Consider the following 18,452-nt stretch of genomic DNA (forward strand, 5'->3'; position numbering starts at 1 on the left):
GGTTTATAACTTAGTCACAACATTTCTTCCATTTAGCAGTGAAGGAGGATTGTGTCTGCTTTCCTCCTTGTCTGTGCATGCATAGGATCGGGGAGTGGCAATTAGTGGTGGCGTCCCACAACAGAATTCAGAAACTTGGTTCTGTGCTATCCATGTCACTGCAGCAAAATTCACCTATTTTTGGCAACCTTGGTACCATAGCTGAACTAATTCAGTAGTCAATTCGAGCCTCCAGGAGCTCCTTTTTCGGTTGCTTCCTAAGCCATTCCTAGCCTGTCCACATTGAATGTGAGACTGAGGGTTTTGATGGTCCCCATCTGCCGCAATAAAAATCACTCCAGGGTACAGCTTGGCTTTACCCTGTCAAGCGATAAGGAGGAGTTTGGCCATGCATCAGCTGTGGCTAAATGCTTATTTGTTAGGGGTCATAGTTGCACTGCAGGCAGAGTTTCTTTTCCCTCCCCATGAGATCCTTTTAACCAACCTGAAATCTGCGGTAGAATGGGACACAGTGGTTTCAACCAAGAATTTTGGCACAGTTGAAGCTAAGAGAATGTTTTTCTGTGAATGTCTCTGCCTCTCTCTCTCTCTCTCTTTCCTATCTATCTCCTCTGTCTCTCTCTCTCTACTTCATAGCCTTACTCTGTCATACTGTACTTCAATTTGATCTTTTAGTTTTCTCCCCCCCCCCTTTTTCACGCTGTGCATGTCATCAGATGTTGAAATCTAACAGGCAAATGGTAAGAGTCTGTGTTGTAGGAAGAGCGATACAAAAATAAGCAGATACAGTGTCTTTGTATATGTGGTGAAGAATGCAGCATGTATCCTCCATGAATACATTCAAAAATAAATGGTGGCAAGAGTTTGTCTGTCTGTCTGTGTCTCACTTCAGGTGACAGCAGCACCGTGTGATGGATAGACACTTTATGTGTTAAGTGTAATTTTACTCTAGAAGTACTTCTATATTATAATCCTGGAATAGATGAAGAAACCTTTGTACTAAACACAGTATTAAAAGACTATCTGTGTAAACAGACTGGCAGTGTATTTTTTACAATGCTGAGCACAGAGCAGATGAGCATAACTGCTGCCCAAGTGTGGGCTGCTTCTCTTCATCCCCCCCTCCAAAAAAATTGTTGCTGATTTCGGGTGTTTACTGTCATCTAGCGCTCCTCTGTGGAATAGTATCACCATAGCCACAAGCTGTTGGTCAGAAGTGCCTCCTGCTTGCTTGCTTGCTAGGGGGAGTCTTTGTGGACAAGTCCTCCATTAAGTGTTTTTTGGGTGGGGGCAGGACACAAGCCACACTTTTAAGTGAGCCCAGCAGTGCTCCTGGTTTTCAGTTTTTGGTAGCTCTCAAGAGGGTTTGCTGTACAGTTTTTAGGGAGAAATTGGAAGGGCAAACCAAGAAATGGGGTGTGGGATAAATTTCCTCTTTAGGCGACTATGGTGTCTTCATATTGAGCATCTCAACAAATAAGCCTCATAGTTGACATGAGTTCTTTTCTTTAAAGCAGCTATTGTGTTGGGGCTGAAGATGCCCAGCCAGCAACTTCCATGTACTTGGTTTCCTCCAGTGTGTGGCAAAGGGGTGAAGTGAAGATCCCTTGCTTCTCTATAGGTTTCCATTGAATACAATTTAGTAGAATATTCTTTCCTTCCTTGTACATTTCTGGCTAGAGTCTTTCATTGTCTCCATTCTGGTAATCCTCGGAATGACCCGTGAGATGAAATGCATCTTCTCACACCTTCATCTAATCTACACAGCAATATTTTAAGACTTCGTGGTCATTAAGGGTAGCAGTTAAAAATATGTGGTCAGATTTTGATAGCAGAGTCCAGGGAGTATATCCCAAAACAACAACAAAGCTATCTGGTTCAGATTTAAGATGGGAGGATGTGAATGATTACATACTTGGAGTGATTGCATTTATTGTAGCAGGGATACAAATACCACAACTGATGGACATGTGCCTGAATTCTCTTAGTTCACACTGTTTCTTTCAGAAAAGTCTGCATAGCCTTGCTCTAAATTGTTGTACAGTTGATCCTTGAAATAAGTGCCGACCATTATTTTTGAGTTTTGCAGGCTCTGGTTTGCAAAATCTAAATGTGATGCTGCATTGAAAGGAAAATATCCCAGCCCCAGTAATTAAAGGCTACTTGCTTTCCCACTGCTGTAGAATTTTTCAGTAGCCTGGTGTTTACGTATAATTGGCTGTCTGGTGGGGATCTGAATGTTGTAACTCATACTCCTCTTCCCTGTTTTGCTTTGCACTTTCCCCTCTTGCCTTACTGAATAGTTAGCGTTTTGCATTTCTGTGCTTTCAGTAGAATTAGTTTGACCAGTGTAGTTGCATCACTTGTAGCTGCATTCACGGGGGCGGGCGGGCGGGGGGAGTTAAAGTAACTTTCATCTGCTTTAAACACACTGCATCTTGTTCTTTCTCCTTTCACAGATGTTTGGAAACTGGACATTTGGTACTCTGGTTTTCACGGTTATGGTTATAACAGTGACAATGAAGGTATAGTAACACAGTTGTGACTTTGCTATGCACGTTTAATTGTCTTAGATTTCCCTAACGGTTTAGAAAGTGAGGCTTTCACGCGCCTTTTCTGGCTTTTTCTTGAATCTTCAAGAACAACCAGATTTAGATGTAAACTAGGGCTGAACTGAATTAGTCATCTAACTTTTCACCATTTTTCATTTTCACATTGAAAATTTCACCTTTCAGTGAGGCCAAGAAAGTAGGCATCCCGTGTCAAATACATTTTTGGATTTGGGTTGTTTCGAAGGGATCTCCTTGGCTTTGGAGTTCTCAGGCAAACTTTAAAAGAATACACCAGTTGGAAAAATGGTGTAGTTCCCAGTGAACCCTAAGAGGAAGCACTGCTTTTTTCCAACAACTGCGCAGCCTTATGGTGAACCCCCCTTAAAGAGTGGGGACCACTTTTATACTAATTAAATGTATTTTCTGTTTGGTGATTTTTTGCCAACTTTGTTGTGTTCTTTTGCTTTTAGATGGCTTTAGAGACTCATTTCTGGACCTGGATAAACCATTTTGTTACCTGGGGTTCCATTGTCTTTTACTTTGTATTCTCCTTGTTCTATGGGGGAATTATCTGGTAAGTGTGTGTGTGTGTGTGTGTGTGTGTGTGTGTGTGTGTGTGTGTGTTTGCATCCCAACAGAAGTGTCAATATCTTGTAGTCTGTGCTATGTGCAGGGGGTGGGAGGGGAACATTTGCCGTGAATGCAGTGAAGTGGATTGATGGGAATAAGTTAAGTGACAGGTTTTAAAAGCAGAATGCAGGATCACCGTACATATGCATGTGCCCAAGAAACTTGGATTGCTGTTATTGGCTCTTTCAAGTACTCCCCTGAGCAGGCAAGTCACAGCCCCATGGATCAAAAAAATGGTGGGTAGTATTTCAGTGGTATATCATCTAGATCAGCCTTTCTCAACCTGTGGGTCCCCAGATGTTGTTGAACTACAACTCCCATCACCCCTAGCTAGCTAGGCCAGAGCTCAGGGATGATGGGAGTTGTAGTCCAATAACATTTGGGGACCCACAGGTTGAGAACCGCTGATCTAGATGCTCTAGAACCAAGGAGCATCGCAGGACTTGAGTCAGTGAACACGCACACATCCCAACGGTGTGTTAGATAGCCATTCCCAAAATCTGCTCAAAAGACAAAAAAAGGAGTGATGACTGGTACCAGAAATTTTAAGCTACCCCTAGAAAATAGTATAAAATGTGAGTCTTCCGCTACTGGTGCCTTGCTGGGCAGGTGGGGTGTGGGATTGTGCATGCTTTTCTGTTTTAGCCAGTGGTAAAAATTGATTTGTTTTTGTTCATTCATCTGTTTTCCTGTAACTTGTTCTTACTATTCCAGGCCATTTTTGCACACCCAAGACATGTACTTCGTATTTGTCCAGTTGCTCTCCAGTGGCTCTGCTTGGTTTGCCATAATCATCATAGTTGTCACTTGTTTGTTTTTCGATATTGTGAAAAAAGTACTGTACAGACACCTGCAGCCCACAAGTACAGAAAAAGCCCAGGTAACTTGCACCTACATGTGGTTTTTCTAACATTAAAAGAGGAGGCTTTACCAGGGAGACCCCCTGCAAGTCTAATGAACTTTTCTCTGCATATGAAACCTTTCCTGCAGTTCTCAGATGAATTACTGTGATGCTGCTGTGCGTAAAATAGAAATCTCCTTCTACATGGAAGATTGTAAATGGCTTTTTTTCTTTTGTTAGTCTCTTGACTAGAATGGGAGTGAAAGTGTGATGATTGCCAGGGATGGAAATTTTCAGGGATAAATATTCTTGCTTAAGGTCTTACGAATTCTTCCAGGTACAGTCTAGCTCACTTTACTTTTAGTCACAAGTGGATCACTGCAACTCCTCACTGAGGATGATTTGATAATCCACATGATTACAGCATCAGGGGAACTACTTTCCCCACAATTCTCAGCTCCTCTTGCATGCACAGCACCTTGGATCATAGTTCCTGTGCCTGGATCTGCCCCCATTATTTCCCCCTTGCCCCTAGGACATTGTCCAGAAAAGGCATGTGTATGTGATTGTAATTCCTCAAGTAACGCCATGACAGAGCTGAGGCAATTATGGATCTGTTTTGGATGAGGCCAGACCCCGGGAAGCCTGGGCTCTATAATCTGCAATGGATCTGGGGAGATGTCTAAAATTTGGTTTGTGAACCCAACCCTCTGCATTTGTCAGATCACCAGATACTATACCACGTTTCCTCTTGATCCTTGGCAGCCCAAAGTACTCTGTAACGGCCTCCTGCTCTAGTGCTCCTGTCGTTTTGGGGCTCTGTTTCAATGCTGTCAGTAGCCACTAGTTCCTGGGTCATGTTCCGTGGATTCCGGCATTTAAGTCATAGTGGGAGATCAGCCATTGCTGACATGGTAGCATGTCTTATAAATGTGCATCTTAAGCATTCTGAGTCTCGGTTCAAGCTCAGGGAACTTTTTGGTCAGAGCCATTTAGGCAACAAATGTGCCCTTTCTATATACACACACACACATGTGTGCTAATATTGCCCGTTAACTATACAGATGCACTATTCCGCATTCAGCGGATGGCAGCTGAATTCACAGTAGATTCTTCCTTTCCCAGACAAGCAGAGCCAAGTATAAGAAGATGATGTAGAGGCAGCGCTTCCTCTGTGTGCCGCCAAACAGTAGAAGGTCCTGTCTTTTAGTGAGTTACATGAGAGAACCCCTTCCCAGTAGCTTCTTCCTCCTTGCGCAGGCAGTCTCCTTGAGCCCTGCCTAGGCCTCTTACAAACTACTCCTGCTAGACATGACGCATGGAGAAGCATCATGGTGATTCGTATTAGGGTGAGGCTTGTGAAGGTTGGTCTCCTGCTGGTATTTCCCCATCCCTGGTTTTTTTGTGTGTGATTATTTGATAAACAGAACAATCCTCTTCTTGCATTCAGGGTGCCACAAAGTCTCAAACTGCGCCAGTGGCTATTCAGAACCTGTACTTAACAACTCTGTCTTCCACAATACAGCCCATTATAAACAATGCCTTCCTGAAGACCGGAGCATGTTGTGGCACAGAATAACACTCTGTCCAATCAGAGTGACTTGTGTATTGCTTTGAATTGTAGGTCTGTAAGCCGCAGGAAGCCTCCTCCAGCACTTCCAGTATCTGTAATTCATTTCTTATTTGTCTTGGAAGTAGACTCCATATGCAACTAGCGGGGGGGGGGGATCATTGGCTTGGATCCCGTAGAACAGTGTTTCCCAAACGTGGGTCTCCAACTACATATCCCATCACCCCTAACTAGCAAGACCAGTAGTCAGGGACGATGGGAATTGTAGTCCCCAAACAGCTGGAGACCCATATTCGGGAAATACTGCTGTAGGGGCTCCCAGTGTAGGAAAAGCAGGGAGACTCCAGTTCACTCTGCAGCTCTCTGCACCATCTTCCATGTTGTTTGTGGGGGAGTTCCCAACCCTCTGGGGCCGCTTTTCATAGGACACAGGGCTACAGGAGGAAAGAAGAATTGGCGAAAATTGCTTTTCTCCAGCAGGTATTCCCTACAAGCAGAACTCAGTTCACAGGAAGCCTGGATCCAGCCCAGGGTGTGTGAATCATTGTTTTGTGCTTTAGGAATTCAGTTCCATTTAGATGTTTATTTTCCTCAGCTTAAACTTGGTAGGCGGTCCATTAACCACCTGTGATGCTGTACAAGGGGCAGTTGCTAGGAAAGTCCAGTTCTAGGTATTTCTTAAACACGACTGCCAACACAGCGGCTAGTATCTGCATATAATTATCAGTGGTCTTTCAAGACCTTGAATGGTCCTCCAGCAATTTGTGATGTGCAGTTAATAAAATGTGATCTGTATTTTGTGCAATAATGGAATGTCTCATTTGAGCTGTATCTGAAAACACCAGTCATATTTCCTTGTTGTTTGCATACAGCCTATTGAAATCAGTCTCATCCTTCCCAACCATACTGAGTCATGCCTTAAGACATGTTTAAAACAGTTATAAATGTGAGTTTAGTTAAGTGCAAGGGATGCAAAATTCATTCCATGCATTTGGATTGTATCTCTAACTACTTTTTTGCAGGCAACCCTCTAATACAAAATACTTTCTCAGGAGGTGATAATCAAACATGGTCACTTTAGGGCAGTACTTCTGTTTCTCCTAGCAGTCTTACGCCTGCCATACTTAACTCATCATGCAAGTGACTCGTTACATCTCAGTTTAATTGATCTTTATTGTTTTTATTGAACTTTATTGTTAAATTTTCTAACGACCTTTCTACAAAAAGTATCCAAACATTGTGGACAATGGTGGGACTCTCGCAGAGGCAACAATCCTGTATCTGAACTACACCACATTAGACTGGGGTTTACCCCTATACCTAGAAAACTGACACATCAGGGAGAAGACAGCTAGGCTAGAATCCTCCCGTTTGATGTGCTAGTCTGAGCCGTCTTCCATATAAATATCTTGCATATACATCACCTCAGCCCCCCTGTTTTCTGAATTGGTATAGCCCAGACACAGTTGATAAGTGACAACTAGTCCTGCATTTGAGAGAAGATTAAAGAATTCTCTGCTGATATTCACACCACTTTAATGCATTATCTGAAATTCCTGTTTAAGTTCATCAGTTGTTAAGCTAGATTTATTTTACCTGACTAAAGCTGGCATTTAAGATGCTATTTTCAGCTCAGAAAAGGAGAAAAAATATATTTGGAACCGAACACTGAGCATTTAGCTGTAAAGGAGAATGCAATGAGACCCACATTGTGTCTTTTTCAAAAATAATAATAATGAATTTCATGTCAGTTTATGGCTAGGGAGTCAGAGTTGAAGGCGGACATCTAGCTGTTCCGAAGTGACATTAAAACAGCTGAAGTGAATGTTTACTGTTCAGCCGCTTGTGTGATTTAACTATACAATTAGTCTTGTGCCACAACAAGAGTGCTTGAACCACACACCCCCTAACGATTTTTATAGCTTGCAGCTTTCATGCTTAAGTAATAAAGCATTAAATGTGTTTAGTGTTGATTTGCTGTGCGTGAGCGATGCCAATAACTGATGAAAATATGAAATAAATAGTAGCTCCATTAATCATAAATGGCTTCAAATCCATCCTCTGTAGAGACAGGTCCCCTCACTTACAGTGTGGAGTGTTAACGTACTAATAGAAACACTCACCAACAATGGCATTTGAAAAAGCCTTAAATTAAAATTATGTGCTCCAGTTCCTATTAATGAAGAATAGTTTGTGGGGAGTCTGCTAAGGGTGTGCTTTTTTCTGTTTCCCGTTTTGTGTGCCTGTAAAATGTTCCTTTTGGGCTCAAAGCCGCAGCTTCAGTTCACAGCGGCCAAGTTTGCAGGTGTCATTAAGCCAAACTGTGGCTTAGCATGAGCCCAATGGCTCCTTTCCTGGCTTTCTTGACCTCGTAGCTAAGCCATAGTTTGACTTAACATGTTGTCCGAACCTAAGATTGTGCTTAAAGTCACTCCTCCTTAACCATGTTCAGTAGCCAAGGTTTGTCCTTTGATTACAAATCATGGTCAAGGAGACAGGGGGGCCTTAACCATGATCCTTTGTTTGGACGACACGCTGAGTCAAACCTTTGCTTAGCTGCCATCCCACACTTGCGGAAAAAACCCCAAGGAGGAGCAAACTGGATTCAAGCTCCTCTCCAGGAGAGAGAGAGAGCGCATTTGTATGGTCACAGTAAACTGTATTCTGGCTTACCATGATGTGCAAACCAGTCCATAGTTGCTGTGCAACCTCCTTCTCTTGGCTTTTGTACCAGAGCTTATGTAAAACTTTGTGGGAAGAAATGACCCACGGAGGAAACCTCTTAATTAAAAATATTGGTACAAACGATGGGATGTAAGTCAGGTTTTTGGTTCGCCTATCCCTATTTTCCACACCCCACCCACCAGCCACATGACGGGAAGCTGAAAATGGGATGGCAAAGGCCAAATGACATGGATGGTGTTAGAAATTGACCTGCTTGTATTAAATCCCCTATGTGGAGGAACACTGGTTTGCAACAAGTTAAAAAGACAAATGCAGCCAGGGAAGGCATGCTGTGCAGGTTGAGCATATGTTGCCCGTAACTGACACAGCCGTGTGTTAATTCAGCGCAGTGCATTCTTAATTTACTACAAATATAAGCTTGTTCTCTTCCTTTATCAAACCATTACGTACAGCCCATAGTGGGCTAGGTGACGTGTGTTAACTATTCGGAAACCAGTGTCCCTGCGCTTATGTGCTCTGCGTTTTGAAAAAAGATCTTTGCCTTTAAAGATCCTGTCCTGTGTCTGTCTTTTTTTATATATATATATAAAGGTGACTGCTTCTCACTGACCTGTGTGTTCCATCCCTTCTTTGTCCACCTGTAGATGTACTCCAGCAGAGTTGCTTTAAGCGAGGAATGCATCGCACTGCAGCCATTGTCCAGGGCTCCGAGTCAGCTGAGCAAAATTAGGTAGAGTAGGAGGAGCAGCTCCTTCCCCACTTTTATGCATGCTGAAGGCCAGCTAACCAGCAATGAGAGAGAGAAAGGGGCAAGAGGCATGGACAGTGGTGTGGACAGAGCGCAGTAGTGGCAGCGCACATTCGTGCCTTCCTGTCTCCCACACAGCCCTTAGCTTCGCTCTGTGTTTGCAGACCCAAACGCAGCATGCATTTTAAAAACAAATAGTTCTTCTGGGGGGGGGGGAGGTTGCAAGCATGATGATCAATGTTCAGAATCCCAAGTCTACTCTCCGCTCTGCTGTATAAAATAACTAAAATCTTTCAAGCATGGTCCCAGCGCTTCTGCTTAACTTAACCATCCATGATGTTAACTGCTTTTTGCATGTCGGACAGTTTCAGCTGCAGCAAACATAACTGTTCATTCTTGACTACTTTGACTTTTGCTAATTTGATTTAAAAAAAAACAAGTGATGGGCAACTTCCTTGTGGCTTGTGTATATATGTGTAAATTTTGTGCAGCTTTATATTGTGTTTTGCACCTGAATGCCCTATGGATGTGTTTATTGTAAGCAAGGGGTTGATGGGACAGTGTTGCTTAGACTGAGTGAATGCATTACCAGCCGAAACATACTTCACTTGATCAGCAGGTGATATTCTACAGGGACTTAAAGAGAGCAAATAAAGGAGAAATTTGCACAAAAATAAAGGTCCAGTTTAAAGGCCTGTAGGCCTCCAGCTCTGCTCTTCATCCATGTTATAAGGTGGTGTTTCTCATCCAAGGTTTAAAACGGACATCCTGAATTACAACTGTGAATTACAAATTCAGACATGCCTACCTTTCCGAGCTTAACATGCCAAGATGTGTACAAGCCTTCTGCCCATGTGCTCTGCCCTCGTATTGGCCCTTCCTTTTGGATGCACTGTGATTCATTTCCTGGATCAATCTGCCATAGTTCCAGGTTGCTTCTGAATCGGGGAATCTTAAAACACAGTTGGAAGTTGCTTTTAAGGTCCTGACCAGTTCTGGCTGCGGTAACTGTAGTTTTTCAGCTCAGACATAATGGGGAGCTATGGTCAATTAAGCCTGGAAGTATTATTTCATGATGGGCCGAAAAAGGGGCAGTTCAAGGTCAGAGCATGTGCACACAAGGCTCGTGCATACCTTAGTGAATTAAGTCAATATACATTTCTCCAAACTGGGCTGGTGTGTGACAGCACAAGAGAAAAAACTGAATTGATTTTGCAGCGGAGCCAATACAGATGTTTCCTTGGCAGTATGACCTGTCAAAAATTTAAACTGTTGAGGCTTCTTGTCCCTGGTGGGTAGAATGTCATCACAATAAGTACTAATAATGTGTCAGCATTTACCGTATTTTTCGCACCATAGGACGCACCGGACAATAGGACGCACCTTGTTTTAGAGGGGGGAGAACAAGGGGAAAAAATTCTTCCGCTCTCTGCCCAGCGCCCCTTCAGCGAAGCGGCAGGAAGCGCTGCGCAGAGAGTGGGAGAATTTTCCCCCTCTTGTTTTCCCGCTCCAAAACAAGGTGCCGTTTAAGGTGCGTTCAGACGGCTACCTTGGAAGCCTGGAGAGCTAGAGGGGTCAGTGCGCACCGACCCCTCTCGCTCTCCAGGCTTCAGGTTCCTTTCGACCTGCTCTTTGGGGCTGGTGGGGGGAAGCCCACCACCAGCCCCAAAGAGCAGGTCAGGGAGCAGCGGAAAGGCGCAGTGGAGAGGCTGCTGCCATAGTCACGCGTCACTTCTCCAGCTGGGAGAGGGTCGCGGGGCTATGGCTTCTTTAGCCCCGCACGCGCTCTCCTGGCTGGAGAGGTGACGCGCGACTATGGAGGCTACTGCCATAGCCGCGCGTCACCTCTCCAGCCGGGAGAGGGTTGCGGGGGGCTGCTTTAGCTCTGCGCGCGCTCTCCGGGCTGGAGAGGTGACGCGCGGCTATGGAGGCTCCTGCCATAGCCGCGCGTCACCTCTCCAGCCGGGAGAGGGTCGTGGGGGGGCTGCTTTAGCTCCGCGCACGCTCTCCCGGCTGGAGAGGTGACCCGCGGCTATGGAGGCTCCTGCCATAGCCACGCGTCACCTCTCCAGCCGGGAGAGGGTCGCGGGGGGCTGCTTTAGCTCCGCGCGCGCTCTCCCGGCTGGAGAGGTGACGCGCGGCTATGGAGGCTCCTGCCATAGCCGCGCGTCACCTCTCCAGCCGGGAGAGGGCCGCGGGGCTATGGTGTCTTCGCTCCATAGGACGCACACACATTTCCCCTTCATTTTTGAAGGGGAAAAAGTGCGTCCTATAGAGCGAAAAATACGGTACTTTGATATTTGGAAGTACTCATATGATGTCTTAGGTACTCTTGGGCATCACACAGGCTTTTGTGGTTTTCAGCCTATCCAAAGCACATTTCCCCCAGTTCGCATAGTTTAAGCCGATAGCATATCTTATGGTGATTGACTACTCCTTCCGCATTTTTTTATGGGCAGCCCTCAAATATATATCTCTGCTTTCTGCCTTGTGTGTTGATGCCCCCAAGTGGGTTTAGCATCACCTGTTGCTCGAAGGCAGGAAACTAGGAGAAATGAAACTTGGCCACTGAAGTACTTGTGCTTCTTCTAGCCCTACCACACCATACAAGTGGCTCCTTCCATTTGTCTTTCTTTTCAAAAGTCATAAGCAGCCTTTCTGCCATGGTGGTGGTGTGGAAGTGTAGTGGGAAAGGTCAGAAAATTGACACAGAACAGTGAAAACACAAACCACCTGAGTGCTTTTGCAGAACGACTTGAGTTTCAGCTTGATTTCTGTCATTTAATAGTAAATATTGATGTTTCCCAAGGCATTAAATCTCACAAGAAGAACTCTTCTCCATCTGATAAAGGCGTGTTCTAGCCCAGCATCCTGTTTCCTATGGGATGCCCACAAGCCAGGATTTACGGGTCATAGCATTCTACCCACTTGCAGTCCCCAGAAGCAGGTATTTAGAACCACACTGCCTCCAACAGTGGTTAGTAGTTACTGTGGTTAGTAACCACTGACAGCCTTAATCTCCATTAATATGGTTAACCTATTAAACCTCTTGGAGTTGGTAGTAGTACAGCTTTAGCCAGCAAATCCCATAAACTAGCTCAGGGTTTCCCAGACTTGGGTCCCCAGCTGTTTTTGGACTACAATTCCCATCATCCCTGACCACTGGTCCTGCCAGCTAGAGATGATGGGAGTTGTAGTCCGACAAAGCTGGAGACCCACATTCAGGAAACACTGGTCTGGCTATAGTGCTTCCTTTTGTCTGTCCTGAATCCTCAGCCCATCCATCTTGCAGTAGATGGTCTCAGGTTCTGGCAATTATGAGAGAGGGAGAAACCTCCCTGCACTGTATCTATGCCATGCATAATTTTACATACCTCTCTTTTGTTCCCCCCTCCTCACGTTTTTCTCCAAAACATTTTAGCCTTTGCTCATAAGGCACTTGTTCCAACCACTTTATGATTTTGGTTTCCCTTTTCTTCAGCTTTCCTGGCAATAATATAATGGGGTACAGCAACCAGAATCATACATGATATTCCAAGTGCCATCAGACCATAAATTTGTATAAAGACATGATGATGCTGCCCATTTTATTTTTGGGTTCTTTCCGTGGAATTTACCCCGTTCTCAGCAACCACATGCAAGGGCAACATTTACATTGAGCTATCAACTATGATCCAAAATCCCTTTCCTAGTCAGTTGCTGGCTGCTACTAAACGTCAGAATCAAAAACCCAATTCCATGGTTGCTGCAATCAATGACCCGGTATCTCTCTCTTGATCTTCAACAACAATAACAAATTCTAATGATGTATTAGCAATAGAAATGAAGAAAACCTTAGTCTGGAAGTAGTGGTGGATTCTGCTGTTTTCCAGACATGAGTAAGTCATTCCGGACATTAGTTTTGCAGACATGAATAAACGGGTCCCTCTAGCTCCATTTATATGCTGCTTTTCTTCTGTTGTCAATAAACTCTCAAGCATTTCTGCACCTTTCATCAGAATAGCAGCTTTCAAGTAACAGAAATATTAAGGATAATGTTGATTTTGAACGGAGTTAAGACTTGACAGAAACATTAATTCAGCACCTCATAATTGTGGGTGTTTCCCAGCATACCTTGCTAAATCTGCAAAAGATAAAGTATTTAGCTGATGATCTCCCATTTTTAACGCAGGCTTCCTCAGACTCGGCCCTCCAGATGTTTTGAGACTACACTTCCCATCATCCCTGACCACTGGTCCTGCTAGCTAAGGATCATGGGAGTTGTAGGCCAAAAACATCTGGAGGGCCGAGTTTGAGGAATCCTGCTTTAACAGTTCTTCAGGTTTACTGATAAATGACCCCTCCCAGGTAAAATGTTAATTACCATTTACCAGGAAGTCCAAAAAGGATTTCACATGGCACTGTAGCTTCATCGGTAAATGTATTGAGCCTAGGACATGTGGTTTGGTTATTTTGTTAACTATCCACTGCTGGAAGAGTTGATATGCTAAAATCTCAATTGGACCAGTGTAGTGTTTAAGGTCATATCGGTTCTTCCTTGCCTGGAGGTGCAGGAATGAGCATGCCACCATATTACAGAGCCCACAGGAGCATAAAGCCTTGAACTTAATGGCTTTCTATCTTTAAAGCTTGTGAACAAATTTGTAAAGCAGGATATGGATCACTTTGATAGATAAATGTCTAATACCCTGTAGTTCCACTAAGCTTACAGGACTAAGGCTGCACATGTGAGAGTAAATACCATTGAACTTGGTGGCATTTACTTCTGAGGCTCAGGCTGCAAGCCCCCTCAAATTTAAAGCTATTCTGCCTAATTCCCTGTTTCCAGGAGAAAGTTGTGTTGCAGAACGTGGTGCATGTGCCTTCAAAAATGGCAGTCTGAAATCTGAAGTTCTAATTTTGAAGCTTGCAAATACTACAGTTAAAAATGGATTGCTAGTTTTCATGGAAAGCTGACTTGGGAGTATGCTACTTTAAAAAGCCCTTGGAGGTTTTTACTGATCAAGTACTATGTGAACCTTGTCAAATGCAAAATAAATACCAATTATCAAAGCCCATTGCAGATCAGTACTGCACTGAAAAACAATGAGCATAGTAATTGCTTTTAGATTTGTTTAGATCAGTGTTTCCCGAACTTGGGTCTCCAGCTGTTTTTGGACTAACTCCCATCATCCCTAACTAGCAAGACCAGGGGCCAGGGATGATGGGAAGTGTAGTCCGAAAACAGCTGGAGACACAAGTTTGGGAAACCCTGGTTTAGATCTCATGCTTTTTGCTTTTACCAATATAAAATAATTATTGTGCAACTTCTTGCCATCAGAGCATCCAGATCTAATCTTGGACAATATCTCATGTAAATGACATTATTTCCCCAGGAATGAATCCCTCATTGCTCATTCTGAAGTTGTGGAGTAAATCAGGCAGGAACCAGGAGCATGTTGACCCAAAGCAATAGTAAGGTGGTTTAAATATGCTTTTAGTAAAAGTTATAACAGTCGATAGAATAGTGCCTTTAGATATTGTACATGAAGTACATTGAAAAGGGATGCTGACGCAGCTTTTAGGAATTAACTCCTTTCTAGCAGAAGCACATGCAGAACAGCAGACCAGTGGTCCCTTTATTTTGTTTTAAAGCCCTAATCTGTTTATGTACATCATGAATTGGATTTCTTGTATTATATTTACAAGATATGAAAATTCATCCCCGCCCATTTAATCTTTTCTCAATGAAGCTCACTTCAGTAATGCTCAGGTCCGTATTTACCCAGCAAGGAAGAGCATATTCTGGGAACCAATGTGGTGTAGTGGTTAAGAGCGGTAGTCTCGTAATCTGGGGAACCGGGTTCGCGTCTCCGCTCCTCCACATGCAGCTGCTGGGTGACCTTGGCCAGTCACACTTCTCTGAAGTCTCTCAGCCCCACTCACCTCACAGACTGTTTGTTGTGGGGGAGGAAGGGAAAGGAGATTGTTAGCCGCTTTGAGACTCCTTCGGGTAGTGATAAAGCGGGATATCAAATCCAAACTCCTCCTCTTCTGTGAAATCACAACTGAGGCAGGGGGTGGATTCAGGAGCGTTCTGGCAACTTGACCATAAGTCATTGCAAGCTGCTGTAGAGAGAGAGAGAAAAAAGAGAGAAAGTAGCCAGTCCCTCTGTGGTCATCAGAGATACCTTGGCAAACCAAGAGAACTCCTGGAATTTTTCATTCTGTTCTCAGAGCAAGTTGTAGGAGCAGGGGGGAAAGGTTGATTGTATTATAATTATTATAAATTGAATTTATATCCCGCATTTTCCTCCAGAGAGCTCAAGATGGGAAACAATGTTCTTCCCCTCCTCACTTATTCCCTACAACCCTGTGCGGTAGATTGGGCAGAGAGGCAGTGGCTGGCCCCAGGTCACCCAGTGAGCTTCATGGATGACTGAGGATTGAAACCTGGTCTCCCAAGTTGTTGTCTCGACACTAATCACTATAAAAGGTAAAGGTAAAGGTACCCCTGCCCATACAGGCCAGTCTTGACAGACTCTGGGGTTGTGCGCCCATCTCACTCAAGAGGCCGGGGGCCAGCGCTGTCCGAAGACACTTCCGGGTCATGTGGCCAGCGTGACAAGCTGCATCTGGCAAGCCAGCGCAGCACACGGAACGCCGCTTACCTTCCCGCTGGTAAGCGGTCCCTATTTATCTACTTGCACCCGGGGGGGCTTTCGAACTACTAGGTTGGCAGGCACTGGGACCGAGCAACGGGAGTGCACCCCGCCGCGGGGATTCGAACCGCCGACCTTTCGATCGGCAAGCCCTAGGCGCTGAGGCTTTTACCCACAGCGCCACCCGCGTCCCTAATCACTATACCTTGGCACTAATCACAGGCTTGAGTTTCTACATCTTTTTGTCTTAAATTAGCCTCTGTCCCTGGGTCTAGTTCAGCTAGCCGGGTGTGCTGCTTAAGCCATTAGCCTTTGACGCATCTCCCCCCACAATTCATCGCAATTTTTACAGCCACCAGCTGTGGAAACTGTAAGACCAGCCATGCTCAAGGTCCAGGATGCTTCTCTTGGGTCCAATAAAGCAAACGTCTGTAGCCTTTTCATGGTACTCGCCATTATTGTGCAATGTGCTACACGGAACACGGGGGACGGCACTCAAGACACCCTGCTTTGCAGGTTACGTCCCCCAGTGGATTAAAGTGCCACAATTGCTGCATTGGTCAAGGATAGAACCAGATCTCTTCAGAAAACACTTATGGCAGATTGCTGATTAAACATTTGCATCTTCTCTGTTTAATTTTTGTTTTCTGTTCGCTGGCATTTCAGCTTGTGGGTAAGCAAATTGCACTAGCACTGAGAATGTTGCCCTGAGCGCCTCGTTTACTTGAGTGTAACGGCTGTCTTTATTTCTGTAGAACGGCTGGGTGCTTTATAAGGTCTGTTGCTTTTTGTGTCCTTTTTTAGATGGAAGAAGAAAGGGGTTCAGTCACCCCAGCATGTGATTTTACTGAAGGCAGGCACAGAGGGGAGGACAGCAGGCAACTGCTAGCAGATCCTCTTAGGCAGCGAGAGTGACCGTGTGCCCTAGGTAGTACCCGAGTTCTATATCCTAATAATCTAGCTCATCATGAATCAGTTCATCTGTGGTGCTCTTTTCACCATGAAGCACTTTTGACATCTTGGCATGCCTCTGGTTTTGTGTTTTTCCTAACAAACTCTATCACTAATATTGTCACATTGATTTAATTTGGTTTCTTAATCCCATTAAGAACTAATGGGGAGGGGTGGGACATGCTGCATTGCAGTCTGAAGGTTTTTTAAAAAGCGTTTTAAGACCACTGATTATATTTAAAGTAGGGATGACTAGTCTTGTGGCCTCCTGGATGTTTTTGAACTCGCAAGTCCCATCAGCCCCAAGTAATATGGTCAGTATTCAGGAACGATGGGAAGGCCACTTGTTGGTTATCCTCCTCGGAAATGTAGCAGACTTCAGCTAGTTCCTCTTATTTTTGTAGCCTGGTCTACTGCAGGATATCCATAGAAATTTTTTCCCTTCTGAGGTAAGACTTCCTGGGTAGGACCCAAAGAGATCTGTCTGTAGAAGGGCCCATTCGTTTTCTCTTTTTCCTGTAGTCTCTTGGACCTCTCTGAGCACCGCTGGAGGGTTGGGGACCCACCAGAGAGGTGGGGTGGGTGGGTATGTGCAAGGAACAGGTGGAGAGAAGTGTCCAGGGGCACTGTTCTCAAATGTAGTAAAATATGTCTTGGTAAGTCGAAGTTGGGAGAAGATTGATTTTATTTTGGCAGGACAGTGGTGACGTGGGAGTGAATGGAAGAGGAGAGAAGGGCATTAAGCTGTCTAATAATAATAATTTTATTATTTATACCCTGCCCATCTGGCTGGGCTTCCCCAGCCACTAGGTGGCTCTCAACAGAAAATAAAAAACACGATAAAATGTCAAACATTTAAAAGTTCCCTAAACAGGGCTGCCTTCAGATGTCTTCTATATTCAGATAGTTGTTAATTTCCTTGACATTTGATGGGAGGGTGTTCCACAGGGTGGGTGCCACTACTGAGAAGGCCCTCTGCCTGGTTCCCTGTGACCTTATTTCTCACAGGGAGGGAACCACCAGAAGGCCCTTGGAGCTGGACCTCAGTGTCTGGGCTGAACGATGGGGTTGGAAATGCTCCATCAGGTATACTGGGCTGAGACCGTTTAGGGCAGGGGTGTGAAGACTTTAGGCTTCTGAGTCTTACAGTAGAAAATGGCTGTTTAAGTGCCAGCGATAAGCTTCAATTCAATTGACAATTCATCGTTTGTGAGATTTCTAATGCGGTTTTGAAGTTGAACAAAAAGTAGTGACACTTCTGACATGGGTTTCAGCTAAGATGTTCAAGCGTGTATGTAATTGTTGCTTTCCCCCTCACTAACCATTTGTGGTTTTTTTGGGGGGGGTCCTCAGTGCCTTTCTTTCTGCTAGCCAGTTTCATACTAACTAATAAGACAAGCCTACTTTTTTGTTGTTCATCTCAGCTTGAATGCCCCGCTGCTTGTTTACCCTTTGTGCTATTGGTGGTTGTTAATGTTACTACTTTAAACATGTTTTCCCCCCCTCCTTTACCCAGCTCTGTCTCCCCAAACTCCCTAATTCAAGTGGAAATAATTTTATTCATTGGTATTTGTACCACACACTTCCTCCAAGGAGCTCCAATCACCTGCCTTCTCAGGTTTAGCACCTTGACGCCACATAAGAAAACAGATGTCCCTTCATTTGTTTTTCGATAAAAATCATCCCTGCTGTCACGGTAGCAGCAGCAGCAGCTGTTGGCAAGATGTCAGGCATATGCCAATTCAAAATGGTTTCCTCATCGTTTCCTTTTATTTCTCTCCATTTACGCAGCCACAGAAGTGATTCCCACTTGTTGAGTTCAAACCTAGCAGAT

General features: G+C 44.6%; 1 protein-coding gene across 10 annotated transcripts in view; it reads left to right on the forward strand.

Annotated features, from left to right (window-relative positions):
* The window catches only part of ATP11B (ATPase phospholipid transporting 11B (putative)), an 88,862-nt gene that overhangs the window by 59,687 nt on the left and 10,723 nt on the right, over nt 1-18,452 (forward strand). For 3 of the 10 annotated variants that reach the window (XR_008330739.1, XM_053390652.1, XM_053390650.1), the window contains exons 26-28: nt 2,460-2,525; nt 3,023-3,126; nt 3,897-4,062. Coding sequence is in view for 8 of the 10 variants with exons in the window: in XM_053390652.1 (XP_053246627.1) it covers nt 2,460-2,525; nt 3,023-3,126; nt 3,897-4,062 (336 nt within the window). In the remaining 2 variants the exon portion in view is untranslated. Of the gene's footprint in view, nt 1-716; nt 795-2,459; nt 2,526-3,022; nt 3,127-3,896; nt 4,063-8,922; nt 9,009-11,814; nt 12,136-14,401; nt 14,481-16,471; nt 16,596-18,452 lie in introns of those variants that run through there. The other 7 variants (XM_053390654.1, XM_053390653.1, XM_053390656.1 and 4 more) reach the window with 7 other exon arrangements.

This window comes from Podarcis raffonei, chromosome 5 (assembly GCF_027172205.1).
Source record: "Podarcis raffonei isolate rPodRaf1 chromosome 5, rPodRaf1.pri, whole genome shotgun sequence".
NCBI lineage: Eukaryota > Metazoa > Chordata > Lepidosauria > Squamata > Lacertidae > Podarcis > Podarcis raffonei.